The sequence below is a fragment of the Pogoniulus pusillus genome, chromosome 25, assembly GCF_015220805.1.
Source record: "Pogoniulus pusillus isolate bPogPus1 chromosome 25, bPogPus1.pri, whole genome shotgun sequence".
NCBI classification, from domain to species: Eukaryota; Metazoa; Chordata; class Aves; order Piciformes; family Lybiidae; genus Pogoniulus; species Pogoniulus pusillus.
This window is the reverse complement of record NC_087288.1, coordinates 3991723-4009658: the sequence shown is the minus strand read 5'-3', so window position 1 is coordinate 4009658 and position 17936 is coordinate 3991723. Positions and strand designations below refer to the sequence as shown.

Below are 17936 nucleotides of genomic sequence, written 5' to 3'. Positions count from 1 at the left end.
AGAAGCCTGTTCCAGTGCCTGGCCACTCTTTCAGTAAAGAAATTTGTACTGATGTTTGATCTAAATATCCTCTGACACAGCTTGAGGTAATTTCCTCTTGTTGCATAACTTGATACTAGGAAGAAGAGACCAGCACCACTTCACTACAAAATCCTTTTAGGTACTTGTAGATTGATCTAGGGTAGGGTGTCCCTGCCCATGGCAGGGGGGTTGGAACTACATGATACTTGTGGTCCCTTCCAATCCTGACCAATTCTGTGATTCTATGTTGATGCAATCCTTGATGAATCTGCATGCTACCATGCTCCATTGTTACAAGAATCAGTTTTAGAAGCTATAAGACAATTCTGTGATAAAACAAAAAGACTTTGCTGATTCTTCTGCTGTATTATGAGTGTGTTTGCCATAACTTCGCTGCTGCAACAAGTGTGAGATTTAACAAGGCCAAGTGCAGGGTTCTACACTTTGGCCACAACAGCCCAAGTAGCATTACAGGATGAAGAGCAGCCAGGAAGAAAGGGACCTGGAGGTACTGGTAGATAGTAGGCTGAAGATGAGCCAGCAGTGTGCCCAGGTGGCCAAGAGAGACAGTGGCATCCTGGCCTGGATCAGGAACAGTGTGGCCAGGGGGACAAGGGAGGTTATTCTGCCCCTGTACTCAACACTGGTCAGGCCACACCTTGAGTGCTGTGTCCAGTTCTGGGCTCCTCAATTTGAGAGAGATGTTGAGATACTGGAATGTGTCCAGAGAAGGGTGACAAAGCTGGTGAGAGGCCTGGAACACAGCCCTGTGAGGAGAGGCTGAGGGAGCTGGGGGGTTTTAGCCTGGAGAAGAGTAGACTCAGGAGGGACCCCATTGCTGTCTACAGCTACCTGAAGGGAGGCTGTAGCCAGGTGGGGTTGGGCTCTTCTGCCAGGCAGCCAGCAACAGAACAAGGGGACACAGTCTCAAGTTGTGCCAAGGGAGGTCTAGGCTGGATGTGAGGAAGAAGTTGTTGGCAGAGAGAGTGATTGGCATTGGAATGGGCTGCCCAGGGGGGTGGTGGAGTCGCCATCCCTGGAGGTTTTCGAAAAAAGCCTGGCTGGGGCACTTAGTGCCATGGTCTGGTTGATTGGCCAGGGCTGGGTGCTAGGTTGGACTGGCTGATCTTGGAGGTCTCTTTGAACCTGATTGATTCTATGAGTCTATGTTTGCTAGAACTTTATGACTGCAACAAGTGTGCCTGTTAGAACTTTACTAGTGCAACAAGTGCATTTGCTAGAACTTTGTTACTGCAATAAGTGTGTCTGTTAGATCTTTACTCCTGCAACAAGTGTGTCTGCTAGAACTTCAGTACCATTCCACAGTGTTTGCAAGCAGCTTAAAAAGTTCTGTTCACCAAAATAGATTAGAGAATGATGAGGCAGTAGTGACTTGAGAGAAGAAAATTACTTATGTCCTGCATCTGAAACAGTCATAAAATTACAGAATCATTTCAGTTGCAGAAGACCTTTAAGATCCTCAAGTCCAACCACTCTCTAACCTTACCAAGGCTGGTGCTAAATCATGTCCTTCAGCACCACATCTCTGTGTCTTTTAAACACCTGTGGGGATGGAGTTTTAACCACCTTCCTGGGGAGCCTGTTGCAGTGTTTCAGAACCCTCACTGCATGCATTCCTCTGAGCAATGCCATAGCTTTGTCCCCTCACTTCAGCTCAGGCATCACGCACAGTCCAGAGACCAGCCCAATCTGCTGCATCTGGCAAAAAGCTTACAGAAAGAAAGGGACCTCCACAGAGCAGCACTCCCAGTGGTGGTGCAAATCCTGCTATGAAGGCAGGGTCAACAGGGTGATATGAACATTTCTTCTATGGCACACACAGCTCAACATGTTTGCTTTGGTGTTGCTCCTCCTTTTCCAGCAGACCAGGTGAAAGGATGAAGGCAGTGGTGGTGTTGTATATGTAGACAAGCCACAAGTTCTCTCCTAGGCTTAGTAGGAATTGCAGCCCTGTGATTTACTTGTTCAAGCTGTTTACTGAGTGCAGAATTGTCCTGTATCCCTACCTTCAGGCCAATACTCCAACAACAAGGACAAGCAGCTAACACATGCTCTCACAAAAACACACAGGTAACACAAAATTGCTTCCTGTCAAAAGGAACAAAGTCCTTTTCTTGTCTGCTCTTGAGGACAAGAGACTGGAGGAGGATTAGAGGAGCACAATAGACCCGTGCTTTGTGTGTCAATGTTTAGAAGTTCAGGAAACTCCACAATTACCAAGGGTAGATATTTGTTCCGTTCTTCATTGTGTTAGTCATTTGATTTAACACTCTCCTTTGACCAGCATGACTGTGACAAGCACTGGAATCATCTGCAAAACCAAACCCAAGCATGAGATCTCATGTCCCTTGGCACGGTGTTGTTTGGCTGTTGCACAGTCCAGAGTCTGACACATATTTGTTTGATGTAGCATCCAAGTCCAACTGGGGAGCATTGCTCAGAACATGCCTCTGCACAATCATAGAATCACAGAATTGTTTCAGTTAGAAGAGACCTTTAGCATCATCAAGTCCAAGCCATAACCAAAGACCACTAAATTGTGTCCCAAAGTGCCATGGCTACACATTTCTTGAATACCTCCAGGGATGGTGACTCTACCACCTCCCTGGGCAGCCTGTTCCAGTGCTTGACCACTCTTTCAGGAAAATCTTTGTAACATCCAGCACCATTTCAGGCCATTTCCTTGTGGTCTATCACCAGATACTAGGGAGAAGACCTCGACTTCCACCTCACTCCAACCTTCTTTCAGGTAGTTGTAGAGAGCAAGGAGGATGATCTTGGAGGTCTCTTCCAACCTGATTGATTCTATGATTCTTTTACAACCACTGCTCTAATTTATTTACATTCTGCACTGAACTTTCAGCCAAGTCCTGATTTCTCTTACTGGAGTTTTACAATAAGCTTTCAAACTACCACACTGTCATACAATTCCCAAAGCCACAGCTGAGAGACAATTCCAGTGCTGGCCCACTAATAATGCAGTTGCAGCAACCCTGCAGTACACAGCTGGCCTCTCGGAAACCCAGAACTTCCATGTGATATCTCAATCAGTTGGATCTGCAACTTGACTCCAGACTACAAGTTTGTAGCCAAAGGCAACAACTCTATCATGAATGTAAATAATTTCTTCTCTTTTTTGGGAGGGGCTGTGTGTGTACTATAACATCATTATTGTTATTATTAATTATAAGGGAAAGCACTACAGAGCCAAAATCAGCATGTCTAATTAGCAAGAGGGACCAGGCATTAAGTTCAAAGACCCTTTGGTGTTATCTGATTCTAACAGCACTGGCCACGCAGCTTAATCTAACCTGTCACTGCAAGAGCTATAGGGAGAATAAATTGCTGCTGATGGGGGAAAGGTTTGGAACAGCATGCAGCCTGTCCTCTTCTGACATCCTACTCAGCAAATTCCTCCCAGATTTCCTCCTGATGTCAGAGAAACTAATAGAAAGGTTGTTTCACAAAACCTTATGTGGATTGCTAACTTGTGAAAACCAAGGGACCTATGCCCAGAACAAGATGGAGTCAAGTCAATAACCACAGTGTTTGTCCTTTGTGCTTAAAGCTTAACAAAGCAGGGGGACAGGGGGAGAGGCTGAAATGTTCCTGTGCCAAGTACTAATGCTGTGAGCACATATTGAAGCAGGTAGCCAATAACTGTAGAAATCAAGGTGACTGAGAATGTGAAGACTTCTTGTTGGACTGGAGACTGTTAGAAAAGATTTCTACTTTAATATCACAGAATCACAGAATGTGAGGGGCTGGAAGGGACCTCCAAAGGCTCATCCAGTCCACCCCTGCTGCCAGAGCAGGATCACCTAGACCAGATCACACAGGAACATGTCCAGGCAGGTTTTGAGTATCTTTAGAGAGAGACACTCCACTACCCCCCTGAACAACCTGTTCCAGTGTTCTGTCACACTCAGACTGAAAAAAATCCTTCTTGTGTTTACATGGAACTTTCTATGCCTCAGCTTCTAGCCAGTGCCCCTATTCTGTCATTGAGTATCACTGAGCAGAGCCTGGCTCCAGCCTCTTGGCACTCACCCTTTACATCTTTATAAACATGAATGAGGTCACCCCTCAGTCTCCTCATATGCAATAGGATGAGGGGTGGGAAAAAGACCAGTAGATATAAATGTGAAATGCTGAAGTCATTATATATCATACCAGCTATCTCTCCAGGGAACACAATCCCTGCAGCAGATCAGGAATGCTGTAAGATAGAGCAACATGATCAGGGCAGACAGCAGGAGGACATGACTGGCATTGTCCCCAGAATCACTTCTGGAACCCCAGTGACCCAACACATAGGCAAAGTTTGGAGGTTTTTGTATTTGCATACTGAAATACTTGCATGCAACTGGTCAGAAACTTTTCTTCTTTATCCTGATGCCAGCAGAAATACAGATGGGTGTCCAGAGTGATAACACTAAGCACTCCTTTCCAGCAGGCAGCATTTCAGCCAAGATCTCTGGTATGTTCTGGCTGCTTCACGCTGCTCTAATTAAAGCTCAGTCATCCTTACAGCTGCTTTGTGTTCCTAGAGCACTGCACAACAGCTGGATGGTGCCATTGATTTTGGCCCTTAAACTGCTTGGAAGTTACTGTGTGAATATGAAAGCCTTGACCCTTTCTGTCACCATTTAAGCTTGAGTTCACCTGCATCTCTGGCTTCAGCATACAGCACCTTTGCACTTGGGTAATGTGTTGGAAATGTATCAATGTCGTAACTGAAGACTGAGTAGGTGTTAGAGCTATACTGACCTGGGCAGGCTTCTACACAAGGAGAGGCTGTTAGGGGCAATGTCCCTGAGAGTGACAGCCTGTTTGCCACACAGTGTGATGGAAACCTTGCTGCAAAACACATCATGCAGCTTTTGAAAAGGCCATATTTGACTTCCTTTAGTGACAACTGTAATTGAAGTACCCGAAGGGGGCCTACAAGAAAGCTGGGAATGGGCTTTTTTACAAAGGCTTGTAGTGATAGGATGAGAGGGAATGGGTTGAAGCTTGAGGAGGTGAGATTTAAATTGGAAATTAGGAAGAAATTCTTTACATTGTGGGTGCTGAAACACTGGAACAGGCTGCCCAGGGAGGTCATGGATGCCCCTTCCCTAGAGGTGTTCAAAACCAGATTGAAGGAGGCCTTAGAGTCATAGAATCATAGAGTCAACCAGGTTGGAAGTGACCTCCAAGATCATCCAGTCCAACCTACCACCCAGCCCTGTCCAGTCAACTAGACCATGGCACTAACCTGGTGTCCTTGCCCATAGTAGGGGGGTTGGAAGTAGATGACTTTCAAAGTCCCTTCCAACCCAAACCATTCTACTCAGGATCTTATCAATGTCTACAAATATCTGAGGGGTGGGTGTCAAAATGAAGGTGTTAGGCTCTTTTGGCTGGTGCCCAGTGATAGGACAGTGAACAATGGCTGCAAGCTGGAATACAGGAGGTTCCATCTCAACACAATTTGACACTTCTTCATGGTAAGGGTGACAGAGCCCAGAGAGGTGGTGGGAGCTCCTTCTCTGGAGATTTTCAAAACCTTCCTTCATGTGTTCCAGTGTGGCCTTCCCTAGGGGATCCTGCTTTGAGAGGGGTGGATGGGACTCAATGAATCTTTTGAGGTCCCTTCCAACCCCTAACTTTCAGTGTGTCTGTGATCCTGTGATTCCATGGATCTATGAACCAATTCAGCTGCTCTGCTGCTGCAGTCCTGAATTTTTAACAAGATTAATTTGCAGCTGTCCTTTGTGGACCTATATTGATTTACATCAAGTAAAAGCACTTTAAATACGTGTTCTTTATTTCTGTTACCAGGCTTCTAAACCTTCAGTCAACTACTCAATCTTTACATGGCTTCATGAATGTTATCTCAGCTCCCATAGGGACAGATGAATTAAAGTGGCTGTCTTGAGTTATGATGTGACAGGGTAACACACCACTTTGGGTGAAGTCTACCATATCCAGCTAGGTCCATCTGGTCAATTATGCAATGTTTGATGTGGAGGATGTTTCTCAACTAGCCATGAGTCGAATATAAAATTAATTGTGTACTTTCAGGTCTAAGAGTTGAGTCATCTTTCTGCAGAGAAATCACTAGCACAGCATGTTGCTAAGCAGAATAGGCTGTAATGCAATAATCTGTTTTCCACTGGAAAACATATGTAAGACAGACTTGCAATATTTATTCTTAAAACATGTAAGATGTTCTACAGCCATGAAACCATTGACTGCAAGCCATGAAAAATAGGTTTGGTTTGGAGATGAAAGTGGCTGGAGGCTGCAATCCACAGGGACTCAGAAGGAAACACTTAGAAAATAGAGACAGATTGAATCCCAAGTGCTCTCTCCTGAGAGGAAGCATGGTTGGAAAGTTTCAAACCCTTTAAAGTTAAACAAATTGCAAAGCCCTATCTGAGAGGAAGCATAGTACAATGTTTATTTTTCCATTATAAACCTGAGACCTAAAAGATTTCCTGAGGTTCTCAGGTATTGTTCACGCTTATAATGGAGATCTGTTTTTAGAAAGTGTAATTCATGTCTTTAATCCAAACTGTTTGATGAAAAACACACTGCATAAGCATTCAGGAAGCTAAAGGCCCTAAAGGCCATTGTATACCTGTATCACATATTGTTTGGATAGGAGCAGACCTACAATTCAAGGAATCTCATTGTCAAACTCACTCAAAAATATTGTGGCCAATCCTCTCCCCATTTATGCTGCTGGATGAATTCCACTGAATTAATGAAGTTAAGACACAAGTAACCAATGATAATAAAAAGACAATGCTCCTGCTGAGTGTGAAATTACCACAGTGCAAGGCTGGTGTGAGCAAGAGATTTATAACACTGGCCTGAGTCAAGGAAGTAGCAAGCAGTAGCAAGCCCAGCATGACATGAGCCAAGCTGGTTAGTCACTGCGTGTTAGGGTTTGCCCCATCACTAGTGCTGCCCTGAATGCCTTATCAGAGAAGTGTGTGATGTTGGGAAGCATCTGTCTGACTACTGGACAAGCTGCAGACTAAATCCAGTCTAAATTAAGTAAGAGGAGAGATTTGAAAGCAGTGGAATATTATTCTTTAGATCCACTCATAAAATATCTGGATATGTTTCAGACATAACAGATCCTTCTTCATCACCTCTCTGTTTGTTCAAACTGTAGTTGAGTTAAAGCAAGATACTTTGCTGTGCAGGTCTTGCTCTCTAGTATTCTTAGGTCTAAAAGTGGATGTACAAAATTAAGGTACCAGAAAAAAGGACCACATACAAAAGTAAATTGTGGTAAGGCAACATAAAGTCCTGATGTTTTTCCCTGTCTCTAATTTCAAGCAGGATGAAGAAAATCCAACTTTTAGGAGATCAACTTACATATTTACAGCAATTCTAAATGCCCTGCTGCCTTTGTATTGTATATGACAAATATCTTGGTTACAAATAACAGCCAAAGCCTTCTACAATTAAACACTGAAAATCATTACAAAGACCAGCCTCATCATAACATAGGAATGGGACAGGAGAATGATATAGATCCATATATAAATGAGTCTGAGTATCCTATGTACATGATTAATAATGATAAGTCATGAAATGCATGCTGATGAACACATCCTGCCTTCAGACACAGGATGAGACCTTACAGGGTAAATGGGATTTTAAGGGCTAGCAACCTCCCTGGCCAATTTGCGGGGTCAAGGAGGGAAGGAAGAGAAGAGACATTCCTAGGACAAGACATCAAACAGACAGATTAAGCTAATTTTAATTGGATGTGTTTGTGTGGATGACAACTTGAAAATGGCTGATGGGTAAGAAAGAGAAGCAAAGATTTGAAGATAAGGACAAGTGGTTTAATTTGATATTGTTGAACAGCGCTCTGCAGAGAGAATCAGAGAAGACTGCTTTTGATGAGGATACTACTCGAGAAGGGTCATTTTCACAGCTGAGTTGCTTGTGAAGCCAAATCAAAGTTACTTGTAAACTAGAGACGTTCAGAGCCTTTTTTCTTCCCATGGGGTCAAAGAGCACAATTCAGCCATGTGCCTATAGCTGAACTCTATTCTCTTTCAGAGCAGAGTGGCTGGCATCTGGACCTGGCTTGGCTCAGTTCTTGAATTGTGCCCAGGAAAGGTTGGCAAAGCAGTACATTGCTTGGACCTGAAGTGTGCCAAGGAGTGTGTTAAAAGTTTAGCAATACAGTAGGTCAAGTGCCAGAGCTCAGGAACATTTGCTGCCACTGTTTAATTTTCCAGGATAGACAGAGTCTGACAGCACAGTGTAGGTGCTTCAGAGAGCAGAGATGTGAGCATTCAAAAACCATGATCTGAAGTTTTGGAGAAGCACTGAATATTCTGGAAGGACTGCAGTGATCTTGCCTGCTTACCTCTTAGTAGCTTCATGTTCACCGTGGTCTTCTGTCAAATTTAATTTCAGCTTTCCTTTATGGCACTTTATGTCTCATAATCTCATAGAATAGTTGGCTTAAGATGTACTATACCACTTTATTTGCCTGCATCCCCCATTTTATTTGGTTCTGTGGAATAAAACCATTGCTGCACTCAGGGAAACTATAGAGTGACCTTTCACATACACTGCCATTCCACTCTCATAGAGAATTTATGCTCAAGGGATATGCTTTTCTAAACTTGAACTGGACTCCTGTCTCTAAGTGTTAAAATGGGAGCCACTTGACAACCTACATCGTTTTTGTAGTGATCAGTTAATGCTGACTGAAGAAAAGGGAACACTGGAAACTGTTCATCATTTGCCTATAGTATTTCTAAGTCCATACATCCTAACACATATCAGCAGCACCTTGGCATGCTGGGAACAAAACAAAAGGTTCCCCTTGCTTTAGGACTCTGTTAAATTTATAATGAATGCCTTGGATTTACTGTCCACCACGCACAGGATCACAGGATGCTAGCAGTTGGAAGTGACCTCTGGAGATCTTTGGGTTCAACCCCCTTCCAGAGCAGGACCATAGAATCTAGCATAGGTCATGCAGGAATACATCCAGATGGGTCTTGAAAGTGTCCAGAGAAGGAGACTCCACAAACTCTCTGGGGAGCCTGTTCCAGTGCTCTGTGACGCTTACAGTAAAGAAGTTCCCCCTTGTGTTGAGGTGAAACTTCCTGTGCTGTAGTTTACATCCATTGCCTCTTGTCCTGTCACAGAGTGCAAATGAGCAGAGGCTGTCCCTGTCCCTTCCTTCCTGATGCCAAGCCCTCAGACATTCATGGGCATCGATTAGATCCCCTCACCATCATCTCCTCTCTAGACTGAAAAAGCCTGTCAGCCTTTCCTCCTAAGAGGAGGACACACAGAGTTGTTGAAATGGCTAAGCCTTCTTGAGTATGACCTAATTCAGTTTTCAGAAGGTTGTTGTCCTTCCAAGGGGCAATATTTCCACTGTGGCTTTTCATAAGCAAATTTGTTCATAAATGCATATTTATGTTTGTTTCTTTCTAGGGAGGGATGAGATCCCGAAACCAAGGTGGAGAAAGCTCATCTAATGGGCACTTTTCCAGTTCCAAGCCTGTCATCAGCCATGCAGAGAAAGAAAAGCTTCAGGAGGATGCCAAGAAAAAGAACAAACCTCATCAGAAGGAAGATGAGGTCATGGTTTCAGCGACTGTCAAGCGGCACTCAAAATCACCTGGACCTACTGAACGAAAGAACAAGAAGTCCATAGAGCTTTCTAAAGAGGACTTGATAAAACTCCTCAGCATAATGGAAGGAGAACTGCAGGTAAATTAAACACCTATTTTAGTATATTTTCTATGTATCTATTTATGTTTAGGTTGTCCAAGACGCATAGGGCTCCAGTGACATGCAAATTTAAGGTCTTAAAGACCATAAGGAGACAGCAGTGGTAGTTGGTGTTTAATAGAGTTTTGAGTACTGCTTTGATTACAAATAACAATGAAAGTCTTCTACAGTTAAACATTGAAAATAATAAATAGAACAAGACTATAATACAAGAATAATAAAAGAATAAATAAATCTCTATCTGAAGTTACCTAAGCAAGGGAAATTACAAACACCTGTCACAACTGACCAAGAAAGGAGGATCTGGAGTTCTTGAACACTTAAAAAAAGAGGCAGAAAACAACCACAAAGGAATCAGTTCTTGTCACTAAACCAGAGAATAGTCATTTTGCAATGAAAAACTGAGGAAAGAAAGGAAGAAAGTCTCTGGAGTGTAATTTTGCAAAGGATAAAACCCCCAACTTTTATCATCAAAGAACAGTATCCATATTGACAGTGCTTCATTATACTTCAAGCAACCCTTGTATATGTTGCGTCCTAAAAGATGGAGCTAGCATGCAGCTTCAGTGGTGAACAGAGACAAACCTCATTAGAAGTGTACCACACTTAGGTTGTTCAGAAAGATTTACTTTGAAGTTGTGATTTGGAAAGGAGAGTCAAGGAAAGACACTAATATTTCATGGGTGGCAATAGATGTGGCCTTTCTTCTTACCTCTGAGTAATTCTGTTCAATACATGAAAATCATAGAATCAACCAGGTTGGAAGGGACCTCGAAGATCATCCAGGCCAACCTATTCCCCAGCCCTATCCAGTCAACCAGACCATGGCACTAAGTGCCTCATCCAGGCTTTTCTTCAATACCTCCAGGGACGGCAACTCAACCATCTCCCTGGGCAGCCCATTCCAACGCCAATCACTCTCTCTGCCAATAACTTCCTCCTAACATTCCAGCCTATATTTCCCCTGGCACAACTTGAGACTGTGTCCCCTTGTTCTATTGCTGGCTGCCTGGCAGAAGAGACCAACCCCACCTGGCTATAGCCTCCCTTCAGGTAGTTGTAGACAGCAATGAGGTTTGCCCTGAGCCTCCTCTTCTCCAGGCTAAACAACCCCAGCTCCCTCAGCCTCTCCTCATAGGGTTTGTGTTCCAGGCTCTTCACCATCATGTCTTACTCTGTGGGGCAGATACACAACCTTTAAAGGACTGCCTGTGTTCTCCTTATCCCTCTGGGGATGCTGGGGATAGCACCCACCCACCTCTGCTGTAATATGGGCTGAAAATACTCACACTTTGTCCTGGATAATGCTTTTAGGGATATTCCTACATACAGACACCACAAAGATGTGAGGCATTGCTAATGCTTACTGGCATCACAGAAGGACTGTGAGAAAAAACACACTGGTGGCTGCAGAATGTGTCTGGTCTTCTGCTCCTTGTTGCCAGGCAGGGAAGAGACTCATGATTCTTTTTTGATGCACAGGAGTATTTAATTTAATTTCAAACCCCTCAGTTTTTACCTGTGTTGAACCATTACTGCAGTGGGCAAGCTACAGCACTTTGGCTTGAGATGAGAGTCTGGCTTTGACACTACACGTAAAGATGAGCCAAGGAAGACTCCAGCCAAAGTAAATACTCTGGTATTGCCTCCTGGCTGTCACGGTGACCTAATGCACTGAGTCATTTTGTGGCTTTTCATTTCCATCTCCGTTCGGACATCTCTGGTGGCTGGCTGGTGGTTTTTTGGACTGACAAACCAGCCTGTGGGCTTATTTGTGAAGCCAGGTCAACACTGGCAAAGCAAACATCATACAGGCACATGTAAAAAGATCTTCACTTGAGGAGAACAGCAGGCTGTACCTGGCCCAGTGTTTCCTGAAGAAAACAAGGTGAAATATCATGTCTGTTTACCCAGCAGCCATAAGCTGAGTGGATCCTGTGTTTGCACTACTGAACACAGAACAGGATGACACTGCCTTCTAAGTCCAAAAGAGTGAGCTCAGCCATGGAAAGTAATCTGGCCATGCCAACCATGCTGTTAGCAGGGTAAACTGGTAATATATCCATGTTCTTCATGTGCTTAGTTCACATCTAACAATACAGCAAATGTAGACCCGTGCCATGTCACTGCTGGTAGCAGTTTTAAGTCCTTATTTGGACTTCACTTTGAAGGTGAGCATTCCAAGTAAACTGTGGAGACCTGCCATAGCAGTCATGTTTATGCCTTCCTTCTAAAAAACACCAAAACCTGACCTCAGGTAGCTTGCCTGTGATGTAACTTCTAGGGCCAAGTTGGACTCAGCTTTGCCTGTCGTCACATTTCCTGGCTGGGCCCTCTGCTCTTACTGAATATAGAGAAGGAAAGGTTTCTGTAAATGGCTGAGGTCACCACAGCCTAGCCCTTGTTTGGTAAGAAAACAAAAGGGAGGGAGAAAGTATACAGAAGCTGTGGTGATGAAAAGGTGTCCCAGCATACATGGCAGGAGACCTCCTAGGAGCAAACTCTCTGAAGAAGAGTGTGGAAACAAATTAACTGATGTCAAGAATTGATTTTAAAGGCTTTATGGCACAGTAAAGTGGCTTTTCTCTCATAAGACCTCACTGGTCATATGAAAACCCAGTGATTACATGGTCTTTAAACACATATTGGATGTACAGAGGCAAAAAATCCATGAAGGATTTCTTCCTACACCTGAAAAAAATCATAAATACTACAAAACTGATTTGGAAAAACAAACAACTTTTCAACCACCAGTAAAATAAATTGGACCATGAAGGCACACTATGAATTTCCCTGGCAGTTACAGTGACTTCAGACAAAACAACATGTGAGTATTATTAATTAGAAAGCAACACAGGCAGCATCTTTACACTGCTATAATGCTATCAGTGCTTCACAGGCTTCTGTCTAGCAGCCTCTGTATTTGGCCTGGCAGCATTAGACTCCCTGCACACTTTCTGAGCAGCAGCCATCAATCCTCAGCAGTAACAGCACTGATTTTCCTATTTCCTGATTAGAGGCCTGGGAGGAAATGAAGAACAGTATCCACACAGCTTTACCCTTCACTTTTCTATTGTGTGCTTGGAGAACAATCCCACAATCACAGAATCACAGCATGTTAGAGGCTGGAAGGGACCTCCAGAGATCATTAAGTCCAACCGCCCTGTCAAAAGCAGGATCCCCTAGGACAGTCCTCACAGGAATGCATCCAGGATGGGTTTGAAAGTCTCCAGAGAAGGAGACTCCACAAACTCTCTGGGCAGCCTGCTCCAGGGCTCTGGCACCCTCACTGTAAAGAAGTTTCTCCTCATATTGAGGTGATACCTTCTATGTTCCAGTTCGTATCCATTGCTCCTTGGCTTACTGCTGTGCACCACTGACAAGAGATTTGGCCCCTCCACTTGACACCCACTCCTCAGATATTTACAGACATTGATGAGATCCCCTCTCAGTCTTCTCCAGACTAAACAGCCCCAGGGCTCTCAGTCTCTCTTCATAGGAGAGATGCTCAAGTCCCCAGTGATAAACCATCATTTATGAAGCCAGCATCCCACTACAGATCGTTGGGTTTTTCAAGGCAAATAATTACTTCAGTTCTGTGCCTAATGCCAGATGACAGTGTGAGCTTGGGAGATGATGTCCTGTGTGTCATATTAATTCAAGTAGAAGCAGCTTTTCCTCTTGCAGCCTGTATTAGATCCATGTTTTACCATGTTTCTGCAGCACAGAAAGTCAAAGAAGCTCTTTCCTTTACTCTTTTAGTCTGTATTTATTGAAAAGTGCATTTAATGGTTAATCTGAGTGCTCATACAAGGTGTCAGAGTGATAGCTCCGGAGGAAGGATGTCTGCACTTGCCTGGGGAGCAGCAGCCAGCACACCCAGCGAGAAGGTGTGCTCTCTTTGCATCTCTGGTTCTGGCTCAAAGCCAGCACTTCTCATTGTGTCCAGCTTGATTTGGTCTCTCTGATAAGGTTGTTAGTGAAAACATCGTTTCAGGATTAAGACTGGTAGCCTGGGGTTAGTAGGTTAATAGCATTTGTACCAAACTGCAGATTGCACTGCTGGCTCCACCAGCTGCGGGAGGGGTTGCTGTAGGACAGGTATGGGAGCTGGTTGCAGGAGGGGTTGTTGTAGGACAGGTATAGGGGCTGGTTGCAGGAGGGGTTGTTGTAGGACAGATATGGGGACTGCTTGCTGACAGCTGAAAAATGGTAGTCACAGCAGGAAGGAGCTTTCTTATCCAACAGAGTTGGGAGGAGCTCAGCTTCAGGTGAACTGCAAGACTTTCTTTCTACCCTGGGTGCATGAAGGAAGAGTTTGCAGAGGTGGGTGAGGGCTGTGTGTTGTGTTCTCTCTGGTGAGGCCCTTGCAAAACACTTAGATACCAGTGACTGTATGCACATCCTGCCACGGGGGAAGCTTCATTCTTAACAACTCAAACAGCAGGTACCCTCAAGGGTATAGGTGACCTACTAGCTATTGCATTCTAAAACTTTCTGAGTGATTTTGTGTATGTTACCATCTCTCTTCCTGTCAGAAAACCAAGCTTTGTAAATGTAAAGGGAGAAAGGAAAATTGTTCATTGTTTCCATTTTTCTACTTCCTTTTTGTATAGCTGCATGTTTTAGTAATACATTCTATTGTGTAATCATCCTTTTCTCTTTCCAATGATCTCTCCTGCTTTCTTCAGCTTTCCAGCCCTTTTTTCTTTCTCTATCTATGACTTTTTCTCCTAATCTATCTTTTTGCCACTTCCTCATCCTCATACTGCAGATGCATTCACTGATCCATTTCCCTGAGAATCCAGGACATAAAACCCTAGAAGATCTCCTGTAAATCAAGCACTAGCAGCAACTTCTTTAGGCGAGCCCTTCATTTTTAACCTCTGTCACTGATTTATCAGGCTGTGTTTAAGGCTAGGTGGATTGATTGCCTTGGTTATTCCTAATGGAAAATAGAATCACAGAAACATTCAGGTTGGAAAACCCTCTCAGGATCACCAAGTCCAAACTATAACCCTACTCAACAAGATTCACCTTAAGCCATATCCCCAAACACAACATCCAAACGACCCTTAAACTCATCCAGGGTTGATGACTCCACCACCTCCCTGGGCAGCTCATTCCAGTGCCTGACCACTCTCTCCATGAAAAACTTTTTCCTGACGTCCAATCTAAACCTCCCCAGTCTCAGCTTGAGGCCATTCCCCTTTGGTCTGTCTCCAGTTACCTGTGAGAAGAAACCAGCATCAATAGTTCCAGAAAAATAGTTCCAAAACTAAAAAAGCTTTAATGTTTAGCAAATTTATTTCTTTTAATCTCTAGTGCAATTGTAATTATGCAACCTTTATGGAGTTGTGTTATACTCCAATAATCTTTTGAAAAGCCTGCCTCTCTCCCTGCTGTTTAATGCCTGATGTGTTTGTAGACAGCAGCCTCACATCCTCTGAGCCTTTGTTTTGCTGTGCCAGCCACATCCTTCTTGTTCACCCCAGCAAAGCAGATTTCCACATCTTCCATCTTTCTTAATGCTCGTGCCTGGAACTGCACATGGTGAAGCAGGAGAAAGATCAGTGCTGCTTTGTACACTGAACTTAATATTCCCCTTTCTCAGCTGAAATGACTTTACTTGACCTTCCCATCACTTGTCAGTCTGACTGATGTAAGGCAGAAAGTTTGACTCTATAGCTGTAGTTGTGATGTTTCCCTGTCTCTTTTCCCTCCTGCTGCAATGTGTAAACTTCCATGTAGTGCCTTGATCTGCTTTTGTTTTGAACTTGACTTTCCTAAGATGTTGGAACAATATTGTGACAGCTCCCTAGCTACTGCTTGATTCAGAGCACCATACAAACTACTATATTTATTGAATTCAGTGCCTTTCTTGATACTCTTGCATTAATATTATTAAACAATGAACTGCTTGAAAGATCAAGTGAGGAATATGGGGTAGGCAGGTGGGTGGAAATCAGATGTGTTTCTTTTGGGTGATAGTGAAGTCAGAAGGGAAAGTTGGGGCAAGATCCTTTGGTATTGGAGGAAAGAGTACACAGCAGAGTTAAGAGGATGAGTTATTAGCAGTATCTCACAGGCTGAGAAGCTGAAGTAATGGTGAAGGAAATAGAAGAGAAAGTTGAGGCAAGATGCTTTGGTACTGGAGGAAAGAGTACTCAGAGAGAATGAGTTTTCAAAGGGTCATTAGCAGTATCTCACAGGCTGAGAAGCAAATAGAATAGTGAAGAAAATAGAAGAGAAAGTTGAGGTAAGATGCTTTAGTACTGGAGGAGAGAGTACTCAGAGAGAATGAGTTTTCAAAGGGTCTTTAGTAGTATTTCACAGGCTGAGAAGCTGAAGAGGAGCCAGTGTGGAAAGAATAGGTAAAGCCAGAGAAAAGTGCACATAGAATAGCTTTATAAAAGTGTTTGTAACTGTGAAGCTTTGTTAATTGGATTGAAAGAGTTTAGGATTTTCTGAGCATATCTACTCAAAGTCCCAGAGGGAAAAGCCTTGGAATGTGCAGAATTAAAGGGAAAAAGATAAGACAGGGTTAAAGTGAGGGGAGAGAGGTGACTTAAGGAGAATGGAATGAGAGGAAAGAGGTTGGGCAATAGAAGAGAAAGAGCTTAAGGAAAGGGGGACTACAACAGTGATAGAGCCAAGCTAGAGACAGGGAAAGGGGACATACAAAAGGCAAGACAATGGAACCTAAAACAAAGACCCCTTTAAAATGTCTGGCATAAGGATTTAAGTACAACGAGTTAACAAATTAATTCTCTCCCCTCTGATCAACCCCTTGTTTATTTGTGTTTTTATGGGGAAGCAGGCTTTTGCAGAACCAAAAAAAAAAAAAAAAACCCAGACCAAACTTAAGTTAGGATAGACTTCAGGCCACTAAATGCTCTCTTCTGTTTTCACTGAATAATTTACAACCAAAGATTAATTTTGTTCAGAATGGTACATTTTTTTTCTGTAGCTTGCAGTCATTACTGTGCAAAATGCAGGAGAGGCAAGCAGGGCTTGTCTAGCAAGTCCCAGAATCCTGAATTTTAAAGCAGAACCCTGCTGCTTTATGAAAGAGGAAGGAAAATAATAATAAAGGATACTATACTGAAATATGGTTGCATACAGGCAATCTTCTGCTCCCTCTGAAATTAAGGGCAGAGGTGCTATCGACCATGGAGATGATAGCCATCTCCTCAGTAATGAAATTGCTTGGGAATTATGTGGTTTTCAGTGTGATTATCCTCATTTAAATGTCACTGTTACTGGACAGCTGTAGGCTGCAAACCTCTTTCACAAAGACATTTTAACATCTTTGTTAATGCCTGGGCTGTACTTAACAGAGCTACATCTATTATGTTATTCAGGCTTGGAGGGCTAGAACACAGAGATATAATTGGCAAATCTCTTTGATCCATTGAGCATCTCATCTAGAGGGGAGGAAACAGTATGAGCAGCTTGGGGTTTTGGTTGGTTGGTTTGATTTTTGTTGTTCGTTTTGTTATGTTTTGATTTTATTTTTGTGTGTATGTTTTCCTTTTTCTTTTTCCCTTTCCTTTCCTTTCCTTTCCTTTCCTTTCCTTTCCTTTCCTTTCCTTTCCTTTCCTTTCCTTTCCTTTCCTTTCCTTTCCTTTCCTTTCCTTTCCTTTCCTTTCCTTTCCTTTCCTTTCCTTTCCTTTCCTTTCCTTTCCTTTCCTCTCCTCTCCTCTCCTCTCCTCTCCTCTCCTCTCCTCTCCTCTCCTCTCCTCTCCTCTCCTCTCCTCTCCTCTCCTCTCCTCTCCTCTCCTCTCCTCTCCTCTCCTCTCCTCTCCTCTCCTCTCCTCTCCTCTCCTCTCCTCTCCTCTCCTCTCCTCTCCTCTCCTCTCCTCTCCTCTCCTCTCCTCTCCTCTCCTCTCCTCTCCTCTCCTCTCCTCTCCTCTCCTCTCCTCTCCTCTCCTCTCCTCTCCTCTCCTCTCCTCTCCTCTCTTGCTTTGCCTTGCCTTCCCTTGCCTTCCCTTGCCTTCCCTCCCCCTTCCCCTTCTCCTTCCCTTTCCTTTGCTTTCCTTTTCTCCCTTCCAGCCCATAACATTCTGTGATTCCGTGGAGAATGAGAAAGCATGTATCTTTTCTCACTTTGTTGAGAG

At 43.6% G+C, this 17936-nt stretch overlaps 1 protein-coding gene across 5 annotated transcripts in view; it reads left to right on the top strand.

Moving 5' to 3' along the window:
- Positions 1-17936, top strand: part of FILIP1 (filamin A interacting protein 1) — a 121053-nt gene that overhangs the window by 39952 nt on the left and 63165 nt on the right. For all 5 annotated transcript variants that reach the window (XM_064164223.1, XM_064164221.1, XM_064164222.1 and 2 more), the window contains one exon: positions 9517-9795. In XM_064164223.1, coding sequence (XP_064020293.1) covers positions 9523-9795 — 273 coding nt within the window. In that variant the 5' untranslated portion in view covers positions 9517-9522. The remainder of the gene's footprint in view (positions 1-9516; positions 9796-17936) is intronic.